Source organism: Scylla paramamosain, chromosome 24 (assembly GCF_035594125.1).
Source record: "Scylla paramamosain isolate STU-SP2022 chromosome 24, ASM3559412v1, whole genome shotgun sequence".
Classification (NCBI taxonomy): Eukaryota; Metazoa; Arthropoda; class Malacostraca; order Decapoda; family Portunidae; genus Scylla; species Scylla paramamosain.
The window spans coordinates 16,760,117-16,781,836 of record NC_087174.1 but is presented as its reverse complement, the minus strand read 5'-3'; the positions used below and the strand labels follow the sequence as shown (position 1 = coordinate 16,781,836).

The 21,720-nt window shown below is 38.7% G+C and overlaps 1 protein-coding gene across 11 annotated transcripts in view; it reads right to left on the bottom strand.

The window, feature by feature from the left end:
• Positions 1–371: 371 nt before the first annotated feature.
• LOC135112820 (esterase FE4-like) overlaps positions 372–21,720 on the bottom strand; it is a 154,254-nt gene continuing 132,905 nt past the window's right edge. For 3 of the 11 annotated variants that reach the window (XM_064027655.1, XM_064027656.1, XM_064027654.1), the window contains exons 9-12: positions 10,246–10,417; positions 10,032–10,161; positions 9,804–9,962; positions 372–538 (exon numbers count right to left, since the gene is read on the bottom strand). In XM_064027655.1, the coding sequence (XP_063883725.1) occupies positions 421–538; positions 9,804–9,962; positions 10,032–10,161; positions 10,246–10,417 (579 nt within the window). In that variant the 3' untranslated portion in view covers positions 372–420. Of the gene's footprint in view, positions 539–9,799; positions 9,963–10,031; positions 10,191–10,245; positions 10,418–21,720 lie in introns of all 11 variants that reach the window. The other 8 variants (XM_064027658.1, XM_064027659.1, XM_064027660.1 and 5 more) reach the window with 8 other exon arrangements.

Here is a 21,720-nt window from a genome sequence, read left to right as displayed (position 1 = left end):
ATATATATATATATATATATATATATATATATATATATATATATATATATATATATATATATATATATATATATATATATATATATATATATATATATATATATATATATATATATATATATATATATATATATATATATATATATATATATATATATATATATATATATATATATATATATATATATATATATATATATATATATATATATATATATATATATATATATATATATATATATATATATATATATATATATATATATATATATATATATATATATATATATATATATATATATATATATATATATATATATATATATATATGTGTGTGTGTGTGTGTGTGTGTGTGTGTGCGTGTGTGTGTGTGTGTGTGTGTGTGTGTGTTTCCGTCTATTTCGAATACTACCGTCTACTTCAATTCATGATCCTCAGCTTTTGTGGGAAGTCACATAAACATGGTTGGGTGTGCCTCCTTCTATAGTCACAACAGGCAGTTTCGTCGGGTAGGTAGAGATGTGAGGAACACACGAGCCTGTTTTTTTTTTTTTTTTCAAAGAAAAATAAATATCAATTAATGATAATAAAATATATAGTATATATATATATATATATATATATATATATATATATATATATATATATATATATATATATATATATATATATATATATATATATATATATATATATATATGTGTGTGTGTGTGTGTGTGTGTGTGTGTGTGTGTGTGTGTGTGTGTGTGTGTGTGTGTGTGTGTGTGTGTGTGTGTGTGTGTGTGTGTGTGTGTGTGTGTGTGTGTGTGTGTGTGTGTGTGTGTGTGTGTGTACAGGATGTCGCGTGAGGAAACTTACATTTTTTTAAATAAAAAAAAAATAGTCATTCTAGGTCATAAATATTTTGTGGTCATATGCTTTTAACGATATTTAAATATCAACGCATTGAGAGCTGGAAAGGGTAAGAAAACGAGAAGAGAGGATAGCAATGGTGGGCGGTGCCATCTTGAAGGTGTTACTTGATTACACAAAAATTTTCGGAAATATAAATGAGACTAAATTAAAGGTGGTGGTGTAAGTATAGTTGTAAAGATTAATGGATGAAACTTAACGCACTTCATATAGCAATAGCGATCAGATGAACATTTCCCATGTGGAGGCCCATTGCGATTACATCCGCGTTCGTATTTAAATGTTTTCAACTTCTAAACCACGTTACTAAAAGCACTTGACCATGGAGACTTTCCTCACGGGGTACCATGTATAAGTACATATAATGAGGGGGTGCTGAAAATTTCCTGGCTTTCAGGGTTTCATAAAAATGCAGGGTTATCAAATGTTCAACATAGGAGGGACAACTCTTTAGTATGAAAAGGTGCAAAAATAGTGATGATATACAATTTATCTTATTTCTTACGGGTTCCAGCTGATGAGGTGCTAAGTATACTTAAACGTAGCAATTAACAACCACTGTACTGTTGTGTTGTTAAATGTACTTTTCTTCATTCACACATACAAAAATTAAATCTGTCATTTGCTAAATGTTTCCTGTAAAGCTTTAATGCATAGTCTATACAACAACAAACGATCACTTAAAACCGCGCGGCGCGACACCAGTACATAGCGAGCCGAGGACGAAGAGGCAGAGGCCCCACCCAGGCTCCCACAACGCACATAATCATAATCAAGAACTTCATCACCATTATTATTATTATTATTATTATTATTATTATTATTATTATTATTATTATTATTAATATTGCTATTATTATTATTATTATTATTATTATTATTATTATTATTATTATTATTATTATCACAAACATCACCATTATTATTATTATTATTATTATTATTATTATTATTATTATTATTATTATTATTGTTGTCATTATTGATCAATTAATTATCGCCATCAATGTCATTATTCACTTCTAATGACGCTTTATTGTGTCGATAGACTCAAACACCCTCGAGAGAAACGAATAATCACCTCCCATACTACAGCATCCCACAGGGCGTACCATCACAATATCACCAACTTCATCAAATGCCATTACATTCGCTTATATCGTTATGATAATTCCATGACAGTAGCGTAAAACAAGTGGTATTAATATTGTTCAAATTTGTTCCTGATTCTTATATTATCATCTCAATTACTCTTTGTAATTTTAATTATGTTTTAACATATTCGTGATCTACTCTCAGTTTTCAGTTCAGTGATAAAAAAAAAAAAAAATCAGTAAGTATATATTGCACAAAATAATGGAAATATAGAAAAATAAATAAATAAGCGTGTAATGTGAGGAACCCAGTGATCGAGCAATGAACCAATCAGCGATGAGATCACAAGAGCCATAGTCCAGTCAGCGACAAGGTTATAAAATAGCTTAGGCTCCAGATATAGGCTAGGGATAAATGAACTAGTGTGAATACCACCAACAACGCACTACCGCCACCATTACCGTTACATTACCGATTCATTCACTAGCACCACACAATAAATATTTGGTGCAAACATCGGGCTATATCAAAACTACATACGTATTTATATCCGATAAATTCGGATGTTTTGCATCAACCTAATAACTTATATATATATATATATATATATATATATATATATATATATATATATATATATATATATATATATATATATATATATATATATATATATATATATATATATATATATATATATATATATATATATATATATATATATATATATCACTTGCAATCCTCCAGATAACGTACTAAGTAATGAGTCTTCTTCCTAAAGTTAATTTATCAATTAATTTGCTCACGAATGTATCCACGAGTACTCCTATAAAGTATTTTATACTCGAATTATTATTTTTTTCCCTTTGTATTCACACACACAAAAAAGTAAATAAATAAAAATATTAGAAGTATTCGTATCATAATTTTGAATCGAATTCATAACTTCTGCATGTGTTCCATACATGTGTGTATGTGTGTGTGTGTGTGGGGTGTGTGTGTGTGTGTGTGTGTGTGTGTGTGTGTGTGTGTGTGTGTGTGTGTGTGTGTGTGTGTGTGTGTGTGTGTGTGTGTGTGTGTGTTTTCATTTTTTTTCTTTATATATATATATATATATATATATATATATATATATATATATATATATATATATATATATATATATATATATATATATATATATATATATATATATATATATATATATATATATATATATATTTTTATGTAAGATGGAAATGGCCATGACAACAAAAAGAAAGTAAAAAAGGCCCACTGAGGTGTTGGTTCCAACAAAGAAAGCCAAAAGAATTATCCAGAACTGGAAGATAAATATTTTAACATGTCCCTCTTGAAAGAGTTCAAGTCACAGGGATGGGGAAATACAGAGGTAGACAGGGAGTTACAAAATTCCCCGGAAAAAAATGAATGAAGAATTGAGAATACTGCTTAATTTTTGCATTACAGAGGTGGACAGAAAAGGGATGATAGAAAGTAAGACGTCTTGTGGAGGGAGGCTGCGGGAGGGAATTAGTAAGATCAGAAGAGTTCGCGTGAAAATATCGGTAGAAGATACCAAAAGGCACAACACTAAGGCAACACAAGAGAGGCAAAAGACAGTCAGTTAGAGAAGACGAGTTGATAAGACGAAATGCTTTTGATTCTACCCTGATCAAAAGTGGAGTGTGAGTGGAACATCCCATATATGTGAAGCATACTCCAGGTGTCAGAGGCAATTGACAGTGGCCCGTTTTCTGTCCCCTCCTAATTTTTCTATCATCATTTTCAATTCAAAGCTGGATGTTGCGTTTTTTTTTTTTTTTTTATGTAGGAAGGATACTGGCCAAGGGCAACAAAAAAACTAATAAAAAAAATGCCCACTAAAATGCCAGTCCCTTAAAATGGTCAAAGCAGTGGTCAAAAATTGGTGGATAAGTGTCTTGAAACCTCCCTCTTGAAGGAATTCAAGTCATAGGAAGGTGGAAATACAGAAGCAGGCAAGGAGTTCCAGAGTTTACCAGAGAAAGGGATGAATGATTGAGAATACTGGTTAACTCTTGCGTTAGAGAGGTGGACAGAATAGGGGTGAGAGAAAGAAGAAAGTCTTGTGCAGCGAGGCCGCAGAAGGAGGGGAGGCATGCAGTTAGCAAGATCAGAAGAGCAGTTGGCATGAAAATAGCGGTAGAAGACAGCTAGATATGCAACATTGCGGCGGTGGGAGAGGGGCTGAAGACAGTCAGTTAGAGGAGAGGAGTTGATGAGACGAAAAGCTTTTCATTCCACCCTGTCTAGAAGAGCAGTATGAGTGGAACCCCCCCAGACATGTGAAGCATACTCCATACATGGACGGATAAGGCCCTTGTACAGAGTTAGCAGCTGGGGGGTTGAGAGAAACTGGCGGAGACGTCTCAGAACACCTAACTTCGTAGAAGCTGTTTTAGCTAGAGATGAGATGTGAAGTTTCCAGTTCAGATTATAAGTAAAGGACAGACCGAGGATGTTCAGTGTAGAAGAGGGGGACAGTTGAGTGTCATTGAAGAAGAGGGGATAGTTGTCTGGAAGATTGTGTCGAGTTGATAGATGGAGGAATTGAGTTTTTGAGGCATTGAACAATACCAAGTTTGCTCTGCCCCAATCAGAAATTTTAGAAAGATCAGAAGTCAGGCGTTCTGTGGCTTCCCTGCGTGATATGTTTACCTCCTGAAGGGTTGGACGTCTATGAAAAGACGTGGAAAAGTGCACGGTGGTATCATCAGCATAGGAGTGGATAGGACAAGAAGTTTGATTTAGAAGATCATTAATGAATAATAAGAAGAGAGTGGGTGACAGGACAGAACCCTGAGGAACACCACTGTTAATAGATTTAGGAGAAGAACAGTGACCGTCTACCACAGCAGCAATAGAACGGTCAGAAAGGAAACTTGAGATGAAGTTACAGAGAGAAGGATAGAAACCGTAGGAGGGTAGTTTGGAAATCAAAGCTTTGTGCCAGATTCTATCAAAGGCTTTTGATATGTCCAAGGCAACAGCAAAAGTTTCACCAAAGTCTCTAAAAGAGGATGACCAAGACTCAATAAGGAAAGCCAGAAGATCACCAGTAGAGCGGCCTTGACGGAACCCATAGCAAAAGAGTTCAGCTTTAGAAATAGATGTGATAGCAGTGGTGCCATCTGGTTGAAGTAGAGGAGGGAAAGAAGAAGAAGCAAAGTTATTGGAGATATTTTTGGCTAGATGCCAGAAATCACGAGGGGAGTTAGATCTTGAAAGGTTTTGACATTTTGTTAATGAAGGAGTTTTTGGCTAGTTGGAGAACAGACTTGGCATGGTTCCGGGCAGAAATATAAAGTGCATGAGATTCTGGTGAAGGAAGGCTTAAGTACCTTTTGTGGGCCACCTCTCTATCATGTATAGCACGAGAACAAGCTGTGTTAAACCAAGGTTTAGAAGGTTTAGGACGAGAAAAAGAGTGAGGAATGTACGCCTCCATGCCAGACACTATCACCTCTGTTATGCGCTCAGCACACAAAGACGGGTCTCTGACAGGGAAGCAGTAGTCATTCCAAGGAAAATCAGCAAAATACCTCCTCAGGTCCCCCCAACTAGCAGAGGCAAAACGCCAGAGGCACCTTCGCTTAGGGGGATCCTGAGGAGGGATTGGAGTGATAGGACAAGATAAAGATATGAGATTGTGATCGGAGGAGCCCAACGGAGAAGAAAGGGTGACAGCATAAGCAGAAGGATTAGAGGTCAGGAAGAGGTCAAGAATGTTGGGCGTATCTCCAAGACGGTCAGGAATACGAGTAGGGTGTTGCACCAATTGCTCTAGGTCATGGAGGATAGCAAAGTTGTAGGCTAGTTCACCAGGATGGTCAGTGAAGGGAGAGGAAAGCCAAAGCTGGTGGTGAACATTGAAGTCTCCAAGAATGGAGATCTCTGCAAAAGGGAAGAGGGTCAGAATGTGCTCCACTTTGGAAGTTAAGTAGTCTAAGAATTTCTTATAGTCAGAGGAGTTAGGAGAGAGGTATACAGCACAGATAAATTTAGTATGAGAATGACTCTGTAGTCGTAGCCAGATGGTGGAAAACTCGGAAGATTCAAGAGCGTGGGCACGAGAGCAGGTTAAGTCATTGCGCACATAAACGCAGCATCCAGCTTTGGATCGAAAATGAGGATACAGAAAGTAGGAGGGAACAGAAAAGGGGCTACTGTCAGTTGCCTCAGACACCTGAGTTTCAGTGAGGAAAAGAAGATGAGGTTTAGAAGAGGAGAGGTGGTGTTCTACAGATTGAAAATTAGATCTTAGACCGCGAATGTTGCAGAAGTTAATGAAGAAAAAATTGAGGGGGGTGTCAAGACACTTAGGGTCGTCGACGGAAAGGCAGTCCGACCTGGGGACATTTATGGTCCCCTCCCCAGATGGGGACTCCGAGGCTGGTGTAGGAGTCGCCATGATTTTAAATTTTTTGGAGTGAAGGGTGTGTGTGTTATTAGGTGCTTGTAGTTTTGTGTGGAGGAAGAGAGTTGTCTTTAGAGGGCAGGCTGTGACTACCCCCTTGTGTTGTGAGACACAAAGGGAAACGTTCAGTGAGGTCACAGCTGGGTTTAATGATAAGTTCACAGCACCCCCTGAACAGTGCTTTAGACCTCACTGGGAGTAATTATCGTTTCGGCAGGTGTCTACTGCCTCCTCCTCATATGCGCTACGACCTAACCTGCTCTCGTGCCCATGCTCTTGAATCCTCCGAGTATTTCACTATCTGGCTACGACTACAGAGTTGCTCTCAAACTAAATTTAACTATACTGTATACCTCTCACCTAACTCCTCTGACTATAAGAAATTCTTTCACTACTTAACTTCCAAAGTGGAGCACATTCTGACTCTCTTCCCTTTTGCAGAGATCTCCATTCCTGGAGACTTCGATGTTCACCACCAGCTTTGGCTTTCCTCTCTCTTCACTGATCATTCTAGTGAAATAGCCTTCAATTTTACTATCATCCACGACCTAGAGCAATTGGTGCAACATCCTACTCATATTCCTGACCGTCTTGGAGATACGCCTAACATTCTTGACCTTTTCCTGACCTCTAATCCTTTTGCTTATGCTGTCACCCTCTCCTCTCCATTGGGCTCCTCCGATCACAATCCCATATCTGCATCTTGTCCTATCGCTCTAATCACTCCTCAGGATCCTCCTAAGGGAAGGGGCCTCAGGCGTTTTGCGTCTTTTCCTTGGAATGACTATTGCTTCAGTGTCAGAGACCTGTCTGTGTGCCGAGCGCATAAGATAGGTGATAGTGTCTGGCATGGAGGCGTATATTCCTCACTTTTTTTCTCCAAACCTTGGTTTAACACAGCTTGTTCTCGTGCTATACATGATACATGATAGAGAAGTGGCCCACATAAGGTACTTAAGCCTTCCATCACCAGGATCTCATGCACTTTATATTTCTACCCGGAACCATACCAAGTATGTTCTCCAACAAGCCAAAAACCCCTTCATTAATAGAAAGTGACAAATTCTTTCAAGATCTAACTCCCCCCGTGACTTCTGGCATCTAGCCAAAAATATCTCCAATAACTTTGCTTCTTCTTCTTTCCCTTTTTTTTTTTTTTTCAACCAGATGGCACCACTGCTATCACATCTATCTCTAAAACTGAACTCTTCACTCACACCTTTGCTAAAAACTCTACCATGGACGATTCACGGATTGTTCCTCCCTCTCCTCCACCCTCTGACTATTTCATGCTACCTATTAAAATTCTTCGCAATGATGTTTTCCATGCCCTCACTGGCCTAAACCTTCTGAAGGCTTATGGACCTGATGGGGTCCCTCCTATTGTTCTCCGAAACTGTGCCTCCGTGCTTGCACCTTGCCTAGTCAAACTCTTTCAACTCTCTGTCAACATCTGTCTACCTACCTATCTATCTACCTTCTTGCTGGAAGCTTCCCTATATTCAGCCTGTTTCTAAAAAGGGTAACCGTTCTAATTCCTCAAACTACCGTACTATTGCTTCAATTTCCTGCCTATCTAAAGTTATTGAATCTATCCTCAACAGGAAGATTCTTAAACATCTATCACTTCACAACCTTCTATTTGAATGTCAGTATGGGTACCATCATGGCCGCTCTACTGGTGATCTGGCTTTCTTTACAGAGTCTTGGTCATCCTCTTTTAGAGATTTTGGCGAAACTTTTGCTGTTGCCTTGGATATATCAAAAGCTGTTGATAGTGTCTGGTACAAAGCTTTGATTTCCAAATTACTCTCCTACGGCTTTCTATCCTTCTCTCTGTAACATCATCTCAAGTTTCCTTTCTGACCGTTCTATTGTTGCTGTAGTAGACGTTGCTGGAGTAGACTGTTCTTCTCTTAAATCTTCGTTAGGGTTCTGTCCTGTCACCCACTCTCTTCTTATTCATCAATGACTTTCTAAACCAAACTTCTTGTCCTATCCACTCCTACGCTGATGATACCACCCTGCACTTTTCCACGTCTTTTCATAGACGTCCAACCCTTCACGAAGTAAACATTTCACGCAGGAAAGCCACAGAACGCCTGACTTCTGATCTTTCTAAAATTTCTGATGGGGGCAGAGCAAACTTGGTATTGTTCAATGCCTCAAAAACTCAATTCCTCAACATAACCTTCCAGACAACTATTCCCTCTTCTTCACTGACACTCAACTGTCCCTCTCTTTTACACTCAACATCCTCCGGTCTGTTCTTTACTTATAATCTGAATTGGAAACTTCACATCTTATCTCAGCTTCTGTGAAGTTAGGCGTTCTGAGACGTCTCCGCCAGTTTTTCTCACCCCCCCCCCCATTTGCTAACTCTATACAAGGCCCTTATCCGTACTTGTATGGAGTATGCTACACATGTCTGGGGGTGTTCCACTCATACCGCTCTTCTAGACAGGATGGGATCAAAAGATTTTCGTCTCATCGACTCCTCTCCTCTAACTGACTGTTTTCAGCCTCTCTCATCCTCGCAATGTTGCATCTCTAGCTGTCTTCTACCGCTATTTTCATGGTAACTGCTCTTATGATCTTGCTAACTGCATACCTCCCCTTCTCCCGCGGCCTCACTGCACAAGACTTTCTTCTTTCTCTCACCCCTATTTTGTCCACCTCTCTAATGCAAGAGTTAACCAGTATTATCGATCATTCATCCCTTTCTCTGATAAACTCTGGAACTCCCTGCCTGCTTCCGTATTTCCACTTACCTATGACTTGAATTCCTTCAAGAGGGAGGTTTCAAGACACTTATCCTTTAACTTTTGACTATAGGTTTGGACCGTTCTGTGACTGGCACCTCAGTGGGCCTTTTTTTTTGGGGGGAGGGGGATTTTTGTTGCCAGTGTCCCTCATACATATATATATATATATATATATATATATATATATATATATATATATATATATATATATATATATATATATATATATATATATATATATATATATATATATATATATATATATATATATATATATATATATATATATATATATATATATATATATATATATATATATATATATATATATATATATATATATATATATATATATATATATATATATATATATATATATATATATATATATATATATATATATATATATATATATATATATATGGAAGGATAAAACCCTTGTACAAAATTAGCAGGAGGGTGTGTCTGAGAAAAATAAAAATGGAGAAGACGGAAATTGGAAAATAAATATAGGAAGAGTTAAAAAAAAAAAGACGACTTAAATAGATACAAAATTTAACTTTGTCTATACATGCTTAATATGCATTGCCTTTCGCACTGAGTCATCCTCCATCATAACGGGTGAAGGCAAGAGGACCAGGAACCTTTGTTCTGCTTCGCTAGTCGCCTCCCACGTAAAACCAAGCGATGGATCTGGCGTTGGATTTCTGAAACCAAATAAAAAAAAGAGGTTCCTTATCAAAGTATATGTAGTTGTCGTGTAGTTATTTTGAAATTATTATGCAGCATTGAAAATGTGTTACCCTGTGGCAGCAAAGTTGGTCCAAAGTTTGATGAAGACATCTCTCATGGCAAAGTCTGCTGGGTATGTCAAGGTCTTCCAGTCGGGAGCGCCAGGAAACATGTAAAACATTTCGTCTGAATGAGACACCCCTGGATGATACAAAACAAACCTTAGATATCTGCGAATACAAAAATCAAGATTAGATTAACTCATTATTACGCAAGCAAACTCACAGCTAGCTCCGACCGATACATTATAGTTGTCTAAAACCGAATGTTGGCCCCGGTAACTGAACAGGTAACAGTATGTGCGCGCCTGAATGTCTTTCTGTTCCTTAGTTGAGACAGATGCGTGCAGAATAGCAGATGTCCAGTGAGGCGCTCCGAAGACACGATCCGTCACCATCTGTTAAATATTGATGCATCATTAATCATTATTCATTCGGCAGCTACCACCATCTCCATTCATCTTTCCCTGGTTACTTAGTAGTATTATACTTCCATATATTTTCCTCATCTCTTTTATTGATTATCCTCCAGTCTTCCATTACTAAATAAACAAAATATGTGACGGTTTTATGGATTAAACTTGTATTTTCAGCTCCATTTAGAATACGCCTTTGAAAATGTAATACTCAAAGTATATACGCAAATGTCTTCAAACGTCGATTGGGTTTTCTCCTGATTTACAAATATTATGATAATTATGGCATTTTTAGAAGAATTATGTTTGCAATCATTTGAATGGTATTATTAATTCGTCCAGTTCAAATTATATTTTCTATCATAAAGACGTTGCTTGGTCCACATTTCTGTAAACCTTCATTTATGTGTGTTATCACATACTAAGGCAAAAACTATATATATATATATATATATATATATATATATATATATATATATATATATATATATATATATATATATATATATATATATATATATATATATATATATATATATATATATATATATATATATATATATATATATATATATATATATATATATTATGTATCAGGGACACCGGCCAAGGGCAACAAAAAAAAAAAAGCCACTGTGATGCCGGTCCACGAATAGGGTCCGAAGCGATAGTAAAAAGTTAAAGGATAAGTGTTTTGTAACCTCCCTCTTGAAGGAGTTCAACTCATAGGAAGGTGGAAAAACAGAAACAGGCATATATATATATATATATATATATATATATATATATATATATATATATATATATATATATATATATATATATATATATATATATATATATATATATATATATATATATATATATATATATATATATATATATATATATATATATATATATATATATATATATATATATATATATATATATATATATATATATATATATATATATATATATATATATATATATATATATATATATATATATATATATATATATATATATATATATATATATATAATGTGTGTGTGCGTATTTGGTAGAAAGATCAGGTATGTATGACGACCCGTTATCACTTGCCATCAGAGTTGCTATCAACGCAAAGACACACACGGGGAAAATTGTGGTCGAGTTCATTCAGAATAGAGTTCTCAGCAAATCTGTTCTGATAAATAATGTGCACATCATGGTAACGGACTCAGTCGCATCAAAGTGTCTTGTTTATAAAGAAATAAATCCTACCTGTCAAGTGCACGAGATTTACAGAACAAGACACTCGATTAATGAGAGTCATCGAATATCGTTCACAAGGTTCCGTGTGTGTGGTCACAGCTTAGCGGTAAAGACCGGTAGATGGAACAGAAGGTGTGGTCGGCTTCCCATCGAGAAACGTCTGTGTAGGTGTGGTCTTATACAAACAGAAAGACATGTAGTTGAGGTGTGTCCTTTAACAGAGCCATTTAGAACCCATTATAATATCAACAAAATGGAAGAACTTTTTGATAAAACTTTAACTTTTGATAAAACATGTAAATTCATAAAATTTTGATGTTGTATAGTTAATGTGGTAGGCCGATTCATCATTTGTTTTCTTATTTGGATAACTTGCGTATATATTTCGTCTGTGTTCTTTTATATATTATTATTGTGTGGACTATAGCTGTTTGATAAAGAATATTTGTAAACAAATAATTTTGTACGCATTTTGGTATACGCTATCTATGTATGATAAAACATTGTAAGCTGTGGTCAATAAACTACCTACCTATCTATCTATCTATCTATCTATGTGATTCACCTACGGTCGTGTGCTTGTCACCCTGCCACCCATTCCCCTACGGAAAGAGCTCAGAGTTCATCAGTGACCAATCTTTGGGTAGGACTGAGACCACTGACACACCATACACCGGGACAGCAAGACCACAACCCCTCGGGTTACATCCCACACCTACTTGCTGCTAGGTGAACAGGAGCTACGCATTAAGAGGCTCGCCCATTTGTCTCGTCGCGCCCGGCGAGTAAAGTCAAGTACTATAAAAGAGGAAGAGAAATAGATAGATGATCAGTAGAGAGAGAGAGAGAGAGAGAGAGAGAGAGAGAGAGAGAGAGAGAGAGAGAGAGAGAGAGAGAGAGAGAGTGGGGAGAGCGGAGTGGACAAGTCGTAGACGCAACGTGTTGAAAAGACGCCCTAAGTTACTGAAAGTTTTATGCAAATCTAAAGTTAACCTTCCCCACTTAATTTACCTCACCCCCTTTCTTTTGAGAAATGAGACTGCAGCAGTATGTAGGGGAGATGCTCTACACTACTGTGTAATTTGTTTTGACCCAACTCCCCAGATAAAGCCTCTAGAATTTTTTAAACTTCAGCGTTTTGTTGTGAGAGAGCGACGTAGGGTGGAGCACAAAGGGGTAGGCGGTCTGTCACCTCCTCTTCCCCTCCCCGTTCCTCTCCCCTACCCACCCCGACGCATGAGTCGCTGCCTGAGACGAGCTACCAAGTCACTTTCCCACACTAGGGATGGGCAGGACTCGGTAACTTGAGAGTGCTCGCGAATCTGAATCCTGAGGCTGGCAGACTCGCTGGACTCGGTTTCGTAACCGAGTCCGAGTCACGCCTTCCTTGCATGGGTAATCGGTGAAGAGCGCGCATTGAGCACTAGACATAGGACTCAACGGACTCGCCGGACTGGGTTCCATAGCCTTATTATGATGTCAGCAGACATCTATCAACGGACGCGCGAAAAAAAAAAAATTACAAGGTAATCTCTTACATTTATTTTTAACCTGTCTTGTGTGGTGAAGACTGATGCTATATCATTATTGTTGTGTGTGTGTGTGTGTGTGTGTGTGTGTGTGTGTGTGTGTGTGTGTGTGTGTGTGTGTAGCTATTTGTGCGAACAAGCTTTATTCCTGCAATATACCATAATATATATTTTAATTTCTTGTTTAATTCAGTTTGTTTCTTTCAATAACTTTGTCTTATACTATACTGGTAAAACTGGGGTTTGTTATGAATTTCTGTTGCCATTACATTTTACGTAATTTGTTTTATTCTCATTAACCAAATCATGGTTTGACCTGTTTGTCTTACTCATATAAATGCTATACTGCTGTCACTTATATGAGACACTTTAGTTTCAGATGGTACACATCATCAATTTATGTGTCTGCCATTCTTATGTATGTTTGTAGTTGAAAAGTAGGTTTCTGTCGCCAGAGATAAAACAGTTGGTAGTTTCAGGTAATGTTAAGCCATTAGATGTAGCTGAAACTAACCAGAGTAGATGAAAATTGTGTTCTTTCATAAAGACTTCAGTCAAGTGATACTTTTTTTTTTTTATGTAGGAAGGATACTGGCCAAGGGCAACAAAACTCTAATAAAAAAAAGCCCACTGAAATGCCAGTCCCATAAAAGGGTCAAAGCAGTGGTCAGAAATTGGTAGATAAGTGTCTTGAAACCTCCCTCTTGAAGGAATTCAAGTCATAGGAAGGTGGAAATACAAAAGCAGGCAGGGAGTTCCAGAGTTTACCAGAGAAAGGGATGAATGATTGAGAATACTGGTTAACTCTTGCGTTAGAGAGGTGGACAGAATAGGGGTGAGAGAAAGAAGAAAGTCTTGTGCAACGAGGCCGCGGAAGGAGGGGAGGCATGCAGTTAGCAAGATCAGAAGAGCAGTTGGCATGAAAATAGCGGTAGAAGACAGCTAAATATGCAACATTGCGGCGGTGAGAGAGAGGCTGAAGACAGTCAGTTAGAGGAGAGGAGTTGATGAGACGAAAAGCTTTTGATTCCACCCTGTCTAGAAGAGCAGTATGAGTGGAACCCCCCCAGACATGTGAAGCATACTCCATACATGGACGGATAAGGCCCTTGTACAGAGTTAGCAGCTGGGGGGGGTGAGAAAAACTGGCGGAGACGTCTCAGAGCACCTAACTTCATAGAAGCTGTTTTAGCTGGAGATGAGATGTGAAGTTTCCAGTTTAGATTATAAGTAAAGGACAGACCGAGGATGTTCAGTGTAGAAAAGGGGGAGAGTTGAGTGTCATTGAAGAAGAAGGGATAGTTGTCTGGAAGGTTGTGTCGAGTTGATAGATGGAGGAATTGAGTTTTTGAGGCATTGAACAATACCAAGTTTGCTCTGCCCCAATCAGAAATTTTAGAAAGATCAGAAGTCAGGCGTTCTGTGGATTCCCTGCGTGATATGTTTAACTCCTGAAGGGTTGGACGTCTATGAAAAGACGTGGAAAAGTGCAGGGTGGTATCATCAGCGTAGGAGTGGATAGGACAAGAAGTTTGGTTTAGAAGATCATTAATGAATAATAAGAAGAGAGTGGATGACAGGACAGAACCCTGAGGAACACCACTGTCACTTTAGATTTAGGAGAAGAACAGTGACCGTCTACCACAGCAGCAATAGAACGGTCAGAAAGGAAACTTGAGATGAAGTTACAGAGAGAAGGATAGAAACTATAGGAGGGTAGATTGGAAATCAAAGCTTTGTGCCAGACTCTATCAAAGGCTTTTGATATGTCCAAGGCAACAGCAAAAGTTTCACCAAAATCTCTAAAAGAGGATGACCAAGACTCAGTAAGGAAAGCCAGAAGATCACCAGTAGAGCGGCCTTGACGGAACCCATACTGGCGATCAGATAGAAGGTTGTGAAGTGATAGATGTTTAAGAATCTTCCTGTTGAGGATAGATTCAAAAACTTTAGATAAGCAGGAAATTAAAGCAATAGGACGGTAGTTTGAGGGATTAGAGCGGTCACCCTTTTTAGGAACAGGATGAATGTAGGCAAACTTCCAGCAAGAAGGAAAGGTAGATGTTGACAGACAGAGCTGAAAGAGTTTGACTAGGCAAGGTGCAAGCACGGAGGCACAGTTTCGGAGAACAATAGGAGGGACCCCATCAGGTCCATAAGCCTTTCGAGGGTTTAGGCCAGCGAGGGCATGGAAAACATCATTACGAAGAATTTTAATACGTGGCATGAAGTAGTCAGAGGGTGGAGGAGAGGGAGGAACAAGCCCAGAATCGTCCAAGGTAGAGTTTTTAGCAAAGGTTTGAGCAAAGAGTTCAGCTTTAGAAATAGATGTGATTGATAGCAGTGGTGCCATCTGGTTGAAGTAGAGGAGGGAAAGAAGAAGAAGCAAAGTTATTGGAGATATTTTTGGCTAGATGCCAGAAATCACGAGGGGAGTTAGGTCTTAAAAGATTTTGACATTTTCTGTTAATGAAGGAGTTTTTGGCTAGTTGGAGAACAGACTTGGCATGGTTCCGGGCACAAATATATAGTGCATGAGATTCTGGTGATGGAAGGCTTAAGTACCTTTTGTAGGCCACCTCTCTATCATGTATAGCACGAGAACAAGCTGTGTTAAACCAAGGTTTAGAAGGTTTAGGACGAGAAAAAGAGTGAGGAATGTACGCCTCCATGCCAGACACTATCACCTCTGTTATGCGCTCAGCACACAAAGACGGGTCTCTGACATGGAAGCAGTAGTCATTCCAAGGAAAATCAGCAAAATACCTCCTCAGATCCCCCCAACTAGCAAAGGCAAAACGCCAGAGGCACCTTCGCTTAGGGGGATCCTGATGAGGGATTGGAGTGATAGGACAAGATAAAGATATGAGATTGTGCTCGGAGGAGCCCAACGGAGAAGAAAGGGTGACAGCATAAGCAGAAGGATTAGAGATCAGGAAAAGGTCAAGAATGTTGGGCGTATCTCCAAGACGGTCAGGAATACGAGCAGGGTGTTGCACCAATTGCTCTAGGTCATGGAGGGTAGCAAAGTTGTAGGCTAGTTCACCAGGATGGTCAGTGAAGGGAGAGGAAAGCCAAAGCTGGTGGTGAACATTGAAGTCTCCAAGAATGGAGATCTCTGCAAAAGGGAAGAGGGTCAGAATGGGCTCCACTTTGGAAGTTAAGTAGTCAAAGAATTTCTTATAGTCAGAGGAGTTAGGAGAGAGGTATACAGCACAGATAAATTTAGTAAGAGAATGACTCTGTAGTCGTAGCCAGATGGTGGAAAACTCGGAAGATTCAAGAGCGTGGGCACGAGAGCAGGTTAAGTCATTGCGCACATAAACGCAGCATCCAGCTTTGGATCGAAAATGAGGATACAGAAAGTAGGAGGGAACAGAAAAGGGGCTACTGTCAGTTGCCTCAGACACCTGAGTTTCAGTGAGGAAAAGAAGATGAGGTTTAGGAGAGGAGAGGTGGTGTTCTACAGATTGAAAATTAGATCTTAGACCGCGAATGTTGCAGAAGTTAATGAAGAAAAAGCTGAGGGGGATGAAGAAAAAGCTGAGGGGTCGTCGACAGAAAGGCAGTCCGAGCTGGGGACATTTATGGTCCCCTCCCCAGATGGGGACTCCGAGGCTGCTGTAGGAGTCGCCATGATTTTAAAATTTTTGAGTGAAGGGTGTGTGTGTTATTAGGTGCTTGTAGTTTTGTGTGGAGGTGTGGAGGAAGAGAGTTGGCTTTAGAAGGCAGGCTGTGACTGCCCCCTTGTGTTGTGAGACACAAAGGGAACGTTCAGTGAGGTCACAGCTGGGTTTAATGATAAGTTCACAGCACCCCCTGAACAGTGCTTTAGACCTCACTGGGAGTAATTATCGTTTCGGCAGGTGTCTACTTTCCTGAGGCAAGTCTAAATTATTGTCCCCAGACCGAAGATGAGGTGCTAGTGCTTCTTTTAGTTTATGTACATATTTAAAAACCACCATGATTATCCTTCCAACAGATGATGTCCCTTGTCAGGTGTCCGCACCATGCCTCATCACTGAACAGCGACTTGGGGCAACAGTGTGGAAACAATACTTTCCAGAGACATCTACAAATATGGATCTGGTATATGAAAGACAAACTTAATTTTTTAAAGTTATGATAATTGGTAACGAAACAGCTGAAATATTTTTTAAATGTTTTCAGGCCTCAAAAAAATCAAGCTGTTGCAGAACATCATCAGCAATATCAGAAAACAAGTGAAGCAACAGACCCTGCAAAGTCCACAGCTGCTGGTAAACTTAATTTTCAAATGTGTAAGCCCTAAAGTGCAGGAATTTATCGAAGGATAAGGGCAGAAGATATGGGGTTCAAGAGAATTTGCTCTGGTCTTATATTACCATAGTTCTAAAGCATATAGGTTTTTAAACTCTATTTTCACTACCTAGCAGATCGAGTGTTCACCTTTCTTTCAGGAAAATTTCCATCCAAGTAGGTTGTAGTAGACAAACTCTGATAGTCTTGAGGAAAAAAAGCAGAGACCATGTCAAAGAAAGAGACTCTGTGGCATAGCATTTCATGCAGTGACTCAAAGAATCTCTTCATTTTGACCTTTTCACCAGGCCTCTGATTCCTTCATTAGTAGGGAAGATTTTGAAGACCATGGCAAGAGTCTGAAGCAAACCATACACTTGTGTTCATGGTTAAAGGGATGGTCTGGAAGTAGATATTATTATTATTATTATTATTATTATTATTATTATTATTATTATTATTATTATTATTATTATTATTATTATTATTATTTATATAGGAGGGACACCAGCAAAGGACAACAAAATTCCAATAAAAGAAATAAAAAAAAGCCCACTGAGATGTTAGTTCCCGAACAGGGTTCGAAGCGGGAGTCAAAAATTGATGGATAAGTGTCTTGAAACCTCCCTCTTGAAGGAGTTCAAGTCACAGGAAGGTGGAAATACAGAAGCAGGCAGGGAGTTCCAGAGTTTACCAGAGAGAGGGATGAATGACTGAGAATACTGGTAAACTCTTGCATTAGAGAATAGAGATCTTGTGCAGCGAGGCAGCGGGAGGAGGGGAAGCATACAGTTAGCAAAATCAGAGGAGCAGTTAGCTTGAAAATAGCGGTAGAAGATAGCAAGACATGCAACACTGCAGCGATGATAAAGAGGCTGAAGACAGTCAGTTAGAGGAGAGGAGTTGATGAGGCGAAAAGCTTTTAATTCCACCCTGTCTAAAAGAGTGGTAAGAGTGGAATCCCCCCACCCCTCCCAAGACATGTAAATCATACTCCATACATGGACGGATAAGGCTTTAGTACAGAGTTAGTAGCTGTGGGAGTGAGAAAAACTGGCGCTGACGTCTCAGAATGCCTAACTTCATAGGAGCTGTTTTAGCTAGAGATGAGATGTGGTTTCCAGTTTAGATTATAAGAAAAGGATGGACCGAGGATGTTAAGTGTAGAAGAGGAGGACAGTTGAGTGACATTGAAGAAGATGGGATATTTGTCTGGAAGGTTGTGTCGAGATGATAGATGGAGGAAATGGGTTTTTGAGGCATTGAACAATACCAAATTTGCTCTGCCCCAATCAGAAATTTTAGAAAGATCAGAAATCAGGCATTCTGTGGCTTCTCTGCGCGAATTGTTTACTTTCAGAAGGGTTGGACGTCCACGAAAAGACGTGGAAAAGTGCAGGGTGGTATCATCAGCGTAGGAGTGGAAAGGACAAGAAGTTTGATTTAGAAGATCATTGATGAATAATAGGAAAAGAGTGGGTGACAGGACAGAACCCTGAGGAACACTACTATTAGTAGATTTAGAAGAACAGTGTCCGTCTACCACAGCAGCAATAGAACGGTCAGAAAGGAAATTTGAGATGAAGTTACAGAGAGAAAGCTAGAAGTTATACGAGGGTAGTCTGGAAATCAATGCTTTGTGCCAGATTCTATCAAAAGCTTTTTGATATGTCTAAGGCAACAGCAAAAGTTTCACCAAAATCTCTAAAAGAGGATGACCAAGACTCAGTAAGGAAAGCCAGACGATCACCAGTAGAGTGGTCTTGACGGAACCCACTCTGGCGATCAGATAGAAGGTTGTGAAGTAATAGATGTTCAAGAATCTTTTTGTTGATGATAGATTCAAAAACTTTAGATAGGCAGGAAATTAAAACAATAGGATGGTTGTTTGGAGATTAGAACGGTCACCGTTTTTAGGAACAGGCTGAATATAGGCAAATTTCCAGCAAGAAGGAAAGGTAGATATTGACTGACAAAGTTGAGAGTTTGAATAGGTAAGGTGCAAGCACGGAGACGCGGTTCCGGAGAACAATAGGAGGGAGCCCATTAGGTCCATAAGCCTTCCAAGGGTTTAGGCCAGCGAAGGCATGGATAACATCATTACGAAGAATTTTAATAGGTATCATGAAGTAATCAGAGGGTGGAGAAGAAGGAGGAACAAGCCCAGAATCGTCCAAGCTAGAGATTTTAACAAAGGTTTGAGCGTAGAGTTCAGTTTTAGAGATAGATGTGATAACAATGGTGCCACCTTGCTGAAATAAAGGAGGGAACTAAGAAGTAAAGTTATTGGAGATGTTCTTGGCTAAGTGCCAGAAGTCACGAGGGGAGTTAGATCTTGAAAGATTTTGACACTTTATTAATGAAGAAGTTTTTGGTTAGTTGGAAAACATATTTGGCATGGTTCCGGGCATGGTTCCATGAGATTCTGGTGATAGAAGGCTCAAGTACCATTTGTGGGCCATCTCTTTATCATGTATAGCACGAGAACAGCCTATGTTAAACCAAGCTATGGAATGTTTAGGTCGAGAAAAAGAGTGAGGAATGTACGCCTCCTTGCCAGACACTATCACCTCTGTTATGCACTTCGCACACAGATACGGATCTCTGACACGGAAACAGTAGTCATTCCAAGGAAAATCAGCAAAATATCTCCTCAGGTCCCCCCAAGTAGAAGAGGCAAAATGCCAAAGGCACCTCCACTTAAAGGGATCCTGAAGAGGGACTGGAGTAAAATATAGGTATGAGATTGGGATCGGAGGAGCCCAGCGGGTAACAGCATAAACAGAAGGATTAGAGATTAGGAAAAGATCAAGAATGTTGAGTGTATCTCCAAAACAGTCAGGAATATGAGTAGGGTTTTGTACCATTTGCTCTGGGCCGTGGAGGATAGTAAAGCTGAAGGCTAGTTCACCAGGATTGTCAGTGAAGGGAGAGGAAATCCAAAGCTGATAGTGAACACTGAAGTCTTCAAGAATGAAGATCTCCGCAAAACGGAAGAGTCAGAATGTGTTCCACTTTGGAAGCTAGGTAGTCAAAAAATTTCTTATAAACAGAGGAGTTAGGTGAGAGAGATACAACACAGATAAATTTAGTTTGAGAGTGACTCTGTAGTTGTTACCAGATGGTGGTAAATTCGGAAGATTCAAGAGTGTGGGCAGATTGAGATGGTATTAGCTTTTATTTTTTATGGGGGGGAGGGATTGATAAAGGTAAAATAAAGAATTTGTTTGAGACAACTATTATAAAAGTTCAAGAGTTAGAATTTGAAGCACTTTTTACAGTTTATGGTATTTACACCCATGCCATCACAGGTTTGCTTCCAAAGGCAGCCATCTGTACAGCAGAATTTGTATATGATATGGACAGATTGTTTGATTGTTTTAACAGTGCAACAAAATTTCGTTTTAAAGAAGTTCTAGGGAGGGATGTCATTTGAATCATATCATCATCAGTTTATTTCTGATATCACAAGTTATATAAAGTCATGGGAAGTCTGTGCACCACAACATGTACACATTCACTGTATTGATGGTTGGTTAAGCAACTTAGTAGCACTCATATCTCTGTGGCAAGATGTTCAGATCTTTAGCTCACGGGACGACTGAATCAGGACTTGTTTGGAAAATCTGTTTGCCATATTGAAGAATAGATCTGGAAGTTGTGATCACCTTACTGTGCAGAATTCCACGAAGAAGCTCAAAGCAGTCATGAGTAATGTACTTGTTGCATGGTACCCTCACAGAAAATTGTGAGACAGGTGATTTTTTTTTTCATGCAAAAAGGCCAGTGGCCAAGGGCAACAAAAACTGTATAAAAAAAGGCCTATTTAATGTTAAGTCCCATAGAGCATTCCAAACAGGAAAATCAAACAATGGAGGATAAGTGTCTTGAAACCTTTCTTTTGAAAGAGTTCAATTCAAAGGAAGGAGAAAATGCAAAGACAAGGCAGGGCGTTCCAGGGTTTATCAGAAAAAGGAATGAAGGATTGAGCATACTCTTTCATTAGAGAGGTGGACACAATAGAGATGAGAGAAAGAAGATTGAGTGATTTATTTACTTACAGTGCTGCAACATCGCGGTCATATGGCGCCACTACAGAAACTTTAAAAGCACCGAAGATTGCAACTTAAAATACTGATATTAAAAACAAAATTATAGGTATAGTGAAAATGTTAAAGGACCACAAAAAAAGTAAACGTTAGAAGGAAATGGGATAAAGCACCAAAACCTTAAGGTTAA